This window comes from Channa argus, chromosome 7, assembly GCF_033026475.1.
Source record: "Channa argus isolate prfri chromosome 7, Channa argus male v1.0, whole genome shotgun sequence".
NCBI classification, from domain to species: Eukaryota; Metazoa; Chordata; class Actinopteri; order Anabantiformes; family Channidae; genus Channa; species Channa argus.
This window is the reverse complement of record NC_090203.1, coordinates 17,690,607-17,703,476: the sequence shown is the minus strand read 5'-3', so window position 1 is coordinate 17,703,476 and position 12,870 is coordinate 17,690,607. Positions and strand designations below refer to the sequence as shown.

Here is a 12,870-nt window from a genome sequence, read left to right as displayed (position 1 = left end):
AGCATTCAGACATTAGTTAGGCATATTACAATAGCTATAGACTGTGTGTAGGCAACCCTGGTCCAGGTAATCAGCGGTGAGTAGGACTGAGTTGAAAAATAAGTAGAACAGTGGCACTTCAGGATCCAGATGCCTACTGCACTCTAGCGTGACCCCTCCTCCTCTGGTCAGTAAAACCAGAGTACCAAAAACAGCAAGGCTGTTTAAGACATTTAAGATCAAGATCAAACGATGGAAATAAAGAGAATTTCAGCTTTTATTTTATGGTATTATTTCCGCTTTGACATCTAGATATATTAAACAACAGATCACCACCACATAGTTTTAAAGAAAATAAAGCTTAATATGTGGTTGAAAATCAAATGTTTCCAATAACTGCTTTAAGCCTATGACTGACATTATTGCAGTATCCTTCAGTTATTATATGGTTTGCAGGGTCATCTTGAGCAGTTAAGATGTATGTTGATTTGGGTTAAGGTCTGATGACCAACTTACTATTGTTGTTTTTCTTCACAGCTCTCACAATGCTTCTTCCATCAGTTCCTTTCCACTATGTTTATTGCTTAGTATACCAGTGGTGTCTTTCTTTTTTAAGACATTTTAAATTTCTAACATTTTAAATCATGCAACATTTCCCATAGACAGCTCTCTGGTTTTGTCTTGTTTTATCTTCTTTAACAAATACAGACTTCACAGGTAAAACCCAAATGTAAACTCAAGAAAGATAATTTAATGACAATCAATTTATTGACAATGGATCCCACGACACATCTTGGTAACAAGCAACAACCGTCAGTCATATTTTCAAATGCATTTGCTCATTTCAAATTTAGTCATGGGATACAACTGGCAGTGTGTTCTATGTTGTTTAATGTATATAGGTGTAAATACTATCAAATTCAAGTAAATATGCTGTGTTTTTATGTCATATGCCAAGTAATGTGGATACTTTGCAACACTGGGTTGTGTCTGGGCGAAGGTAGAGAGGTAAGGGGGCACAATGACTATTGTTGCAGGAATCACAAAAGCCGATTAGATTGAGGTTGTGTGAAAATAGTTTGGTGTGACCACATAGAGATGAGTCAGGGCCATGAGCTGCAGCCCGGAATAGTAGCTCATCTGTGGTGTGACAGAGAGAGAGACTATATTTCTTAAGGACAGCTGGATGACCACAGTCTACAGGCAACCATAGTGCTGGGAATTGCACTGACGCACAATAATGCTTTCCAGGGCATCATCTGTTCAATCTAACATTTATCTGTCTGCCATTTTAGGGGGCAAATTTTTTTGAATAGGTAATAATCCTAAAAATCAATCTAAAACATTTGTCATTTATGCTATAACATTTTTTTATTAAATCGAAAATTAGGTAGACAAAAACAACTGTGCAAAGTTCTCAAAAAAAAGTGCACATACAATTTAAGCAATAGCTTATAAAATGTCCATGCTCTCAACAGAATAGCTTTCTATCAAAGATTAAAATCAAATCTGTCACCTGCAATGATCTTTCCGTACAAAATATACAATGATACAAAGTGCAGCAGGCTATTGTAGCAACTAGTGTTCCGATGAATCAATTTAGCAGAAGTAAAATAATAATTTCTAGTCAGAAAAAAGTTATTATAGTTTTAACTTTAACCTAAAACAGTAAATATATTCTTTTTGCAAATAAGCATTAAATTATAGTAAATCTCTATAAAAGTTAGTATTTAACTATTTACTCCGACTTTTCCCAATATTCACATCAAAAAGATTTACACCTGGCATGGATGCTATAGGTATTTCTTAGCTCAAAAATTCTGCACTCAAATTTCTACTAACTAAAACATCAAATGGCGAAAGACTTTCTCTCTATCAAACACAGCTCCTCCAAAGTGCGAAGTTTACTTACAGAGGACCAGAATGAAATGGAAGAACACTTACACAGATCAAGGCCATGTGTATATACTGCTTTTCTACAGTACAACAACATTGGCTAATGGATCAAAAAGCAAAGAAGCAAAAACAGTGTCATTATAAGGCACAAGTTATTCATCACCATCTTACTTAGAGGCAATTACTGTCAAAGTTGGCATCACGGTCCAGGTCTGGGTAAAACAATATGCTTAAAACATTGTCAAAGATGTGTTTTTTTTTAGTTTGCTCAAGATTTCAGCCATCTGAATTTATTAAAATAATATTATGTAGTCTAAATTAGGAAACCTCTTGAGATTCCAACACAGACCAAACACATACAATTTGTACAGCAGACATCATTTACATAACACTGACTAATTAACTGTACAAGGCACCCAAAAGTCAATGTGGCCAAAGCAAATTAAAAACAGTAAACAAACATAAATTAGCTTTCATTGGCACACATTTTCTACAATGTTCCATTTAAAATAAGTGAATCCAAGTTAAAATGGCAAGATATGTCTAGGAACAGCAATATGTTACAAAGTTAGGCAAATACACTTTTTAGCAAGCTCCTGTTAGCAGCGGAAAAATCTGACGTCATGGACGGATTTAAGTGCAAATGCAAACTGCACCTTAACCTATTACACACCTATCAGACAGATGTTGACAGGTGTTTGGCTGGTAACAGAGAAAAAATTGTGCTTTCAAGAGAAGATAAAAAAATCAATAATATAAGTGAAAATAACATTTCCCCATGCCAAAGTCTTTCATTAAATATACATTAGTTTAATAAGTCCCCTACATTGTAGTGAAAGATGGTCAAATAATATCCACACAAAATGAGACTTAGTCTATTTCTTCAGTGCTGAAGAAGCAAAATGGCAAAAACCAAAATGAAATTTGATCATTCATGACTGATTGTGGGGATGTGGGCTTTCTTCTTACTGCTCTGGAAGAGTTGGGGAGGTTGCTTTGACTGTTCCCAGTCTGCCATTCACTTGCACTGTTTTTGTGGGCGCACCGACCTAGGACACACAACATTTGTATTTCTCTAGTAACGACAAAAGTAAGTAAGTAAGTAAGTTCATTGTATGCTGAATAGGAAACATCAGGCTCTTTACTTCTGCTACTTTATGTTATACTGAAAGGTGCATTATGCTGCTTTGTTCATTTTGTTTTCCTTATTGTATTTGTACCTTTTTTAGCCTCTCGGCAGCAGATCCAGAGCGAATGGCCTCCAGCATAGCCTCCCTGGCCAAGGCAGGGTTCATGGGGTTGTTTGCACTTGGATGTACCAGAGTGCTAGGCTTACCCTTGGGCAAGACAGGGGGCAGAGGTGTAGATGCAACCATCAATGGTGGTAAAGGTGGTGGTGGTGGGGTAAAGACAGGAGGAGCAGGGGGAGGTAAAGTGGGAGGGGTGAGAGAGAGGAGAGGGTGTGCACATCTATTCTCTTCAGAACCTGCCTTTCTGAATTTCTCAAGCTCAACAGCAGCCTCAGATTCGGTCTGTAGAAAACAAACAAGTGAGACAATGTTAAGTGCAGACACATAAACATGGGCAGGAGGTCACCCGCTTTTACACTGATCAGCCACTACACTAAAACCACCAATTGGTGAAGTGAACAACACCAAAATACAACACGTCATTTTAGCAGCACCTGTGGGATATATATACCAATCAGGCATAACACTATGGCTACCTGTGCAATTTAATGGAATCCAATATAATGGCCCTGCCATTAATTCTACTTTTAAAAGGTTATAGTTTTTCAGTTTTTAGGTTGAAACTGTCAGACTGGTCAGAATGCCCAGCTTGGTTTTAATGTTGTGGCTGACTTGTATATGCCCATGTATATATAAGTGTATATATAAGATACTAAATTATTAACATTTGTGGATGTGAATGTTTATATATCAAAAGGAGGATTCAAGAAAGGTCAAAGTGGATGAAAAACTGGTTATTAAAAAAATGATGTAACCTGTGAATTTTTACGGCACTGCCTAACATGATACTGAGGCATATGGAGTGATATTACATAGCTCAGAGAAAGTTTTACCTTCCTGAGCCTGCCAGAGTTGCTCTGAGCTCGTATGGCAGCCAGAAGAGCAGACCTTTCATTCTCCTCCTCAGCATTAGATGGTTTCTTCATGTTGCTGGGGCCTGAAGTGGATATCTAAAATGAAACAAGAGGAGAAAGATAAAACATCTCTGTCTTGTGCTACTGTCAGCACTGTCCATCCATTCAGCCACAGACTGTTTATTATGATCTTACTGTTTTAAGCCTGTCCTTGCCTCCACCTGTCTGGATTGCCTCCATCAGGCGGCTGTGCAGAGATGTCTCTTTCTCAACCGGCACACTATTTACAGGTCTAAATTTTTTAACTTGTCCAAACACTGTCACAGTTGGAGGTACAGGGGTCACACCACTGTCAGACACCATGACAGAAGGTAGTGGTTTCACGACAGGTGTTAGATGGCTGTTGTTCCTTATGTCCTAAAGACAAGATGTTGGGTAAGTACAATGTGGTACACAGCAAAAATTGTACTATAACATTTTCTTGAATGTACTAGGTGAATTGAATGCATATAATTCAATATTTCTAATCAAGGTTTTACTTACATATGTCTCATCTTGGGGTAGAGTCTTGAGGGACATGGACGGTTTGTCATATGAATGTAGAAGCCTGCTTTCTGCAGTGATTGGGCTTCTGGGTCGAATATGTTTTATATTATTTTTGTCATTATTTGTGGTCACATTTATTTGGATGGGGTCACTAGACTGAAGTTGTTTATTCTTAGCTGTTTCTGTTTCCAGGAAATCAGAGCTTACTTTGGTGGATGCAACACAACTTCCAGATCCTCCCCTGTTCAGTGTTACTTCTTCAACATTTGTCTGGCTCTTAGACATATACTCTGGGTAGCTCATTGACCTCTTAGCACCAGAAGGGTTTGGATTAGAAGCGGAGTCAGTTTCCTTATTGTCTGACAAAAATGACGGGGAATATTGATGTGGAATTACTTGTATGGATCTACCCGATTTCTGGAAACTATGTGTTTTAACAGAGGCAGAAGACTCAGCAACATTAGAGATAGAGCTGGGTTTAACTGAGGATTTTGGGGTGTATTTAGTGATGGCTGACGCCACGTATTGGCTTGAGGTTCGCCTGGAGGGTTTGAGGAAAGACATGTCTCTTTTCAAGTCCGCAAAGGGTAGAGGAACAACAGCAGGTTCATTACTTGGCAGTTGAACATCTTTGGACACTGAAAATAGGCTATGCACCTCTTCCTGCTGCTCCTTTGTAACTTGGATGTCTTTCACTGGTGCTTTTTTATTCAGCATCTCTTTAGGCTGGTCTCTCTCTGTAAGTTTATGAAGTGTACTTTGTGTTGTTCTCACATACTCAGTATTTTTTGTCTTAAATGTAGTTCCTGATGTTGCAATGGGGGTACTTTTCAGGCCATCCATGTTTTCCTTAGCCCTATCAACTGGTAGAGCTTTTTCTTGTTTCTCATTTAAGCACCAAAAAGCTTTGGCTTTTCCAAGAAGAGGGGACTCATCACTGCAATCAGTCCCCGACTCTGATGAACCACTGACTTTGTTACAGAAGTTATCTGCTTTTACCATGTTTCCTTGATCGTCAATCTTAATGGCACCTTGATTTATTGTGACAGCCTGCTCTTCTGTAGCAGCTTGCATGACAGAGGGTTTTGGAGGGACCACAGTGAATGTTTTCATCCCAAAGCGTGATGTGACATTGCATGTGATTTTACCATGAGAAATATAGGAGCTGGAGTGATTTTGGAAAACTCTATGGATCTCTTCACCACTTTCTGTAGAAACTGATCTCTGATGGGTTGGTGGAGTTACACATTCCATCTGTCTACAAGTCTGAGTGTTACTTTTTACACAATCAGGTCTGACTTCAGTGCTTCTGCTTTGTTTGTGCATGCCATTATTAAATTTCACTGCTGATGTTGTCCTTTGTTTATCCTCTTTCACGCTGACAGAATCAGTGATACTCTTCACTTCAAATTTTGTCTCTTTCGTGTTTTCTTCATTTTTATTATCTATAGCCTTGTTTTCTGGCAACTTCTTATACTGCTTCGGTTGAGATGTCTGCTTAGTATTTACACTGGTGCTTTTCTTCCTGTCAGCAGCTGTATAAGCATTGTTGTTTTTGTTCCGCTCCATACTGGGCTGGTGAAAAATGCCTGGACCTATGATAAAATGTAGTAGAAAAGTCAATTTCATTCAAAAGTAATATGTAGCAGATTGTTAATTGGTTTGTAACTTTGATTTTGGATACCATTTGGCTATAAAGCAAATGATGGATAAGTTGACTTAAATAAGTGTTTTTCTTACCTTTGTTGCCAGCTGACTCATTCCTGGTAAGTGACTTAGCCTCATTTTCTGAAGAATTATGTTCATAGTTCTCCAGTACTTCATCAATTGCTGTGACTGGCACATCCATGTCCACTACAGACACTGGGATCTCATTAGTGTCTGTGAACATGGTATAGGAAGTCTCCTTTAATGACGCAATATTTATGCGGTCTGGAAAAATGGAACAGATTGTAGTGTAAATATGGTATATCATTTTAATTTGGATTTAAACAGTAAAGTAATATTGTAATAACATTTGAGACTGCAGAATTATAGGTATATGTAACAGGTATATTACACTCAAAACAATCTAGTACAACACACCCATCTAGTGTTTTCATCCCAAAGCGTGATGGGACATTGCATGTGATTTTACCATGAGAAATATAGGAACTGGAGTGATACATGAGAAATTTATTGATTCACTGCACTATGAATAATTTCCAATGTGGATTAACTGGACTGCCTAAACATCAAAGTGTAGAAATATAAAACCCGTGGCCTATATACACTCTCACCTGCAAGGTCAGCTTCAAAGCCTGCCAAAGTCTCATGGAGCTGGGTTGTGAGCACTTTGTCATCTTTATAGGTGTTTTTTAATCTGTCTGATTGAACCTGTGAGCTGATGTCATTCTTCCTAAAGATGGTACATGCAAGTATTTGTCAAAAGATATCTGCACACATACACATGAAAAACACAAAAACAGAGTGCCACAACTTCTGCACATGCACAACAGGTCAGAGCACAGGGGTTGCCAAAGTGCAGCACTCTATATGACTCCATGATATCACTTAGCTACCACTAAAGGGCTCTTATAAATAGCATATTTCAAACTGTTGTAACATCCAGCACCCTTGCCGTTACTAATGCCACAACCAAAAGTAGTAGTATACAAAAAAACAAAAAACGTGTTAGTTAAATATTTTGTGCTTGTTTATAGTTAAATTTTATATTTATTGGATCCTACTGGCTTTTAAACATGCAGCTGCAAATATATTACCACAGTTCAAACTTCCTCTGCTGTCTAAATGGGTTCACCAGAGCATTCTCATGATTCAGTGGAGTATTAGTCATAACCAATTGTAACAAGAAGGCCAAACCAAATATAATTTGTCTTCTAAGAGACTTGGGTTGGTCCGCTTTTCTTCAACAGTTCTGGGAAAACAGGGCTATAGTGCTTTCCTGGAATACTGAGAAGCCAGCAGCATCAGGCCAGACCCTGGATTCAAAAAGTTTGTCTGAGTGAGAGCATCAATCTTGAATCTCTGGTCTGGGCACACCACCATACACCTTTCAATAGCATAACTTCAATAGCAAAAAGTGATCTTGGCCAGAATTTATTTTATTTTTTGATTAAGAGCTGAGAACCATAACTATGAAAGCCAGCACTAAAAGTTGTGGCTGCCAACTATGGCTCTAACTCAGATAAAACACAGTGCAAGCTGCTATGTTTGTCTATGCTATTACTACTAGCACATATAAGAACTGTGACTTCTAAGGTTCTCTAAAACATTGATGGTTCACCTTCAGATAAAAATACAGGTGTGAAACTGCAAGCTGAATACGTATGGATGATCTTCCCTGCCCAGAAAAAAACGTTTATCGTAACAGGTGATGCTGATAGGAAAGACCTGAAGTAGAAGATTGCTAAGAGCAAACCACCATCCCCACCATCTTGAATGAGGGATTAATCATCAAAAAATGACAAAAGGACTTTTTCTCTACCTGTGTCTTGATCCCCAGGTGGCACAGCCCTCATCACTGTCACTGGAATTGTCTCGTACTGGTCCTAGCAGTCTCTCACCTCTGAAGCCGCTACTTCCATCCAAAGTCAAACTCCCATCTGGGGATGTAGGTTGGGTTTCAGATGGAGAGCTGACCATACCTGAGTCCTCACCCTCTACCATCCCCTCAGAGGCAGCGTAACCCTGGTCATGCAGGCTACTGCTGTTGCTTCCCAGTGACTGAGTCTCCTCCTCAGGTGTTTCAGTTTCTGATTTCTGGTCACTGACTTTTGAGCTTTGCATGGAGTGGAGCCAAGCTAAAAAAAAGAGATATCTTAGAATAAGTGATGGTGCCTTTGGTGCCTCTAATAATCACATTTAACATCATTTTAAGGGTTTCCAATGCCCTGTTGTTGTTTTTACATTTGTCAAAATATAATGTCAATGTTTTTTACTCATACAATACATTACACTTTTTCAAATCCAGAGGATGGTTGATACCTATGAAATGATATACTGAAAACAATTCAACAAAGCCCGAGGACATTTGTTTGGAAAGAAGCAAAGGATGCCAAGTGAACATGATGCAAAAGAGAAAAAAAATCAAAAAACGTATTTACGTTAGTTCCAACATTCATTGTGGCACCACACACAAATCCAAAAAAACAAACAAAAAACAAGCCAAAGATACAAACACGAGCCCAGAGCACAACCACTTGTGGCTTTATAAAATGGCTTTAATGATGTGTGGGTGGACTTGCTGTAAACAAACGAATTTATTTGGCTTTTATAGAACTGTTTTAGGGTCCAGTGAAAGACAGCATTGCTTTAGAGTCTCTCATCTCTTTTGTACAGTCATGTTCTGGTCAGTTATGTGGGCTGTGGAGAACTTATTTAGTCAGTGATGTATTTGAAGTTTCGACAAAATGAATAAAAATCAATTTTTATGTTTTCAGACGCACAACAAGCTCACACAGCACTGGGAACCCTGTCAACAGAGGATTCTGAATGAGTAACCTTATTAGTAATACCAGGTGTAAGCATTTGCAAGCAGTTCACTGCACTCAAATATGCCCCTCTATGAGTGAATATATATATATATATATATATGTGCATATGTGTGACTGTAAGTTTTGGGCCTGGTCCTACTGGTGTGGAAAGAGTGGTTAGTTCCAGGAGATGCGGTAATGACTCACAGGGCTGTGCTCCCAGCATCTTCCCAGCAACAGCTTAGTCATCCACAGCAAAGTGCACGTGTCTACACATTGTTGTATGCTGTAATATGTTTATAGACATACATATAAGCTTGCATTACAAAACATAAGTAAACATCCACACATGGTTCTCAAACCCCAACTCATGACCTTGGGTGCATGCTTTAGTTGATCAATTGTCAATCAATATAATGATATAATAACGTGTTACTTTTCAAAACATAACTACAGCAAACCATGCACAAGCTAATACCAAAATTCAGTGAATCTTAATCAAGTCTTCAAATGTTTAATTGCAAAAATGTCTTTCAAATGTACATTACATTTGGTTTTCAAGCATAACACTTATTGCCTTTACTGGTAACTGCACAACCATTTTCCAAATCTACAGTACAGGCTCAGTGAGTACAAGTGCATTTACTTACCAAAACAAAATCCAGCTTTTACAAAAAGAAAACAACGAAATTGCTGTATAATAATATTTCAATCAGATCTGCCATTCCTGTAATCAGAGTAAAAAAATATATATTTCTATCTGCAGAGCTTCACTTAGACTCTGTGACAGAAGTAAGTAAACCTACAGTTTGGGTAAATAATATATTGCTCAAAGTTCCAAAGAAGCTATTTTTTAAAGGCCAGAGTCTTTGATGTAAATTATATACATAATTTTGTTCAGAACTGCCAACAATTAACCCCTTTGTTCACAGAGGTCTTCAATGATACAACCATATGCGTGCAATGGATTTTCCATTTAGAATAATTTTTTTTCTTTCCCAACATACAGTATAACTGCCTTTAAAATGCACAAACCACTGCCGCCTTACACAACATGTCTTTGATACTGTGTATCACTTTTGATATTATTGCCAAAGGCAGCATGCATTCAGGTCTCAGGTTTCTAATCCACAACACCAGGCACAAATTATGAAACATACACTATCTAACTATTGATCTTCAGATATTACATCACCACAATATTAGCTGATACAGTACATATCACATGCCCTTGCCTCATAGCCTCATTTTACCACTCAAATAACACTGTAACTGATACATCCAGTGTAAGCTCGTCTAGCATTTTATAGTCCTTTGGACACATTCCTCTTCTCCAATTCCACATCTCAGCCCTGCTCTCATCCATAATATATGACAGCCAGATCAAGTTGAAATGCAAAACTACAAAAATGCACATGGATTTGTTTAAAAAAACAAAAACAAAACACAAAAAAAAACACGCATATATTTTAGAGTGAAATTGGAGAGAACTTGCTTTCACTTATATAATCTCATCTCCTTAACAGGATTTCATTTGACTCATCACCAGGATAGATGCAGTGGGTTCTGCAACTTTACTTTGACACCAAATGAAAGCAAGTAACAAAAACTATTCAAATAGTGACAAAAAAGATGAGACAACAAGCACAAGAGTGTAGAAGTAACAGTTGAATATGTTTTGAAAGAATATCAGTAAGATAATGAAGATTAGGGTAAAGTCCAGCAGAGATAAGAAAGATGAAGAAAAAATTAAGGCAACTCATGGGAAAGGATTGGCAGTTGTTGGGTCAAGCCAGAGAAGAGACTTCAGGAGTGTTTGGAGTGAAGACGCACAGGCCCACAGCAGTACACTACAAAGAAGGGTGTGGGGTGGGGGAAAAAAGAACAGTGGCATGAGATGGACAGATCATCAGCACTGCCATGAATTCTACTTTTGCAAAGTTATAATTTCTAAGTTTTTAGTTTAATAATGTCAGAAAGGTGATCATTCTACTCTCTGTTTATTAGGGAGTTTGAAGTGAGTAGTGGAGTCACACTGGGGTGCATTATAAGAAGAGGTACTAATAAACACGTAGTAGAATTATCACCCTTCTCACAGTTTCAACCAAAAGACTGAGAAATTCTAACCTTTTAAATGTAGAACACAGGTTTTCATTTATAGATATCAAACACCTTGCCCTCACATGGACCCAGTGATACAATTGTCTCAGTCACTGATGAGAAATGGAAAGTATGTGTGTGCAGTATCCAGTATTCACTTACACACACATTCATGTAAACAGGTTTGACAGAAAAAACTCGAAGAGCTGAAAAAAAACTTTGTTTAGAAGAAATTAAACAAATGTTAGAAAATCAGGAGAGCAGCTTCTAAGAAAGAAAAGAAAGGTGAAGTGAGGAAAAGGGAGGAGTAATCCATCTGGAACCTACACTGGGGAGCTGCTTCCTTCAACTCCATTGCACTCTGTGGGGAGTTGTGTTCTGTGGGCTGAATGAGAGGGGAAGATTGGAGAGGAATGATGAGGGTAGGGGGTTGGACAAGCTGTGGCGGCTCCTGGGCTGGTGAGCAGTGGGGTTTGTGTCGTGCTGGTTGATCAGTGGTTCCTGGAGGAAAAACAACAGTGCAATGTAGAAAAGCCAGGCACTAAAGGTCAACCAAAAATGGGAAGTGTGAAACATACATACAAACTTATAAATCAAACATTTTCATCAATTATTAACAAATACATTTAATACTGAACGGTTTTAGGTTGTAGCCTCTGCCTATCTCTACACCCAATTTACTGCTACAAAGGCTTATCGAAAATGCAAAAGAGTAAGCAATTAGAGTAAGAATAGCAGCTTATGGCAATCAGTGGTACTGTACAAATATGTTCATATTAAAATGTTACAGCGATGATAGATTAAAGAGTTAAGTCACCGCTTTAAAGAGAGCATCCAACTTCACTCCCACATCCTAACAAGACCTTCTTGAGCCTTTTATTTCATGCCAAAAATAAGCCATAACTAATTTGAGGAACAAGCAACATACAAGAAGCAGTACAACAGAAAGTTAAGAGCTGTTGAATACAGGTGTGCTCTATAAAGTGCAGATCATGGCAGACATAGAGACTGCAGATGCTAAGACAAGAGAAGATTGTAGGTTGTAAAATACAAATACCCAAACTTTCAGACAATGCTTGTGATATGTCAGTGTGCTGTGTAACCTATTTACCTTTACTGCAGTGGTTTGGAGCTTAAATAGATTTAAAGACGTTTATCACAATTCTTCTCAAAGCAAAAGACATACAGTTTGATAAACCATATATCACTTTTGCTCAAATAAAGCCAAAGAAAACCTATATTAATTAAATACTAAAGCAAACCTATATAAAATAAAGACCAACTGAATCCTAATATTGTAAATATACTGTGTATGTTTCTGTCTCTGCCTATGCAAGCATGAAGGCACCACCCTATACTGTGCACACAAGGTGTAGCTGACTAACCCTGATGAGTATGCCGGCTAATACTGTATGTACTGTTCATGTATGTAGGGCAGTCAGGTGGCAAAGCTGATTCTGAGATTGTCTTTAAGACAAAAAGGGAAAGGGGGAGAAAATGTGGCTTACGGAATGAAACTATTCTACTATAAATATACACTTAACCTCAGTGAATACTTTGTAACTGTACAACACATGGCAAAGGGGAATACAAGAAAAAAGAATGACCCAAAGACAAAGGAAAGAGCAATCCAGAATTAGGTTGGCAAGTAGCTAGTTCTGTAAATGTATTATATCATGCTTATCGGTTCTATGCTTTGCACTAACCTTCTCATACTTCATCTATTTACTTGCTTTTATCTCCCTGTCTATCATCCTCCTTTGCTTAAAC

At 38.0% G+C, this 12,870-nt stretch overlaps 1 protein-coding gene across 13 annotated transcripts in view; it reads right to left on the bottom strand.

Moving 5' to 3' along the window:
- Positions 1–243: 243 nt before the first annotated feature.
- The window catches only part of cobl (cordon-bleu WH2 repeat protein), a 46,165-nt gene continuing 33,538 nt past the window's right edge, over positions 244–12,870 (bottom strand). For 11 of the 13 annotated variants that reach the window (XM_067511969.1, XM_067511978.1, XM_067511977.1 and 8 more), the window contains 9 exons: positions 11,428–11,601; positions 8,013–8,328; positions 6,805–6,923; positions 6,266–6,457; positions 4,523–6,120; positions 4,175–4,396; positions 3,959–4,075; positions 3,096–3,407; positions 244–2,924 (listed from right to left, as the gene is read on the bottom strand). In XM_067511969.1, the coding sequence (XP_067368070.1) occupies positions 2,841–2,924; positions 3,096–3,407; positions 3,959–4,075; positions 4,175–4,396; positions 4,523–6,120; positions 6,266–6,457; positions 6,805–6,923; positions 8,013–8,328; positions 11,428–11,601 (3,134 nt within the window). In that variant the 3' untranslated portion in view covers positions 244–2,840. Of the gene's footprint in view, positions 2,951–3,095; positions 3,408–3,958; positions 4,076–4,174; positions 4,397–4,522; positions 6,121–6,265; positions 6,458–6,804; positions 6,924–8,012; positions 8,329–11,427; positions 11,602–12,870 lie in introns of all 13 variants that reach the window. The other 2 variants (XM_067511976.1, XM_067511980.1) reach the window with 2 other exon arrangements.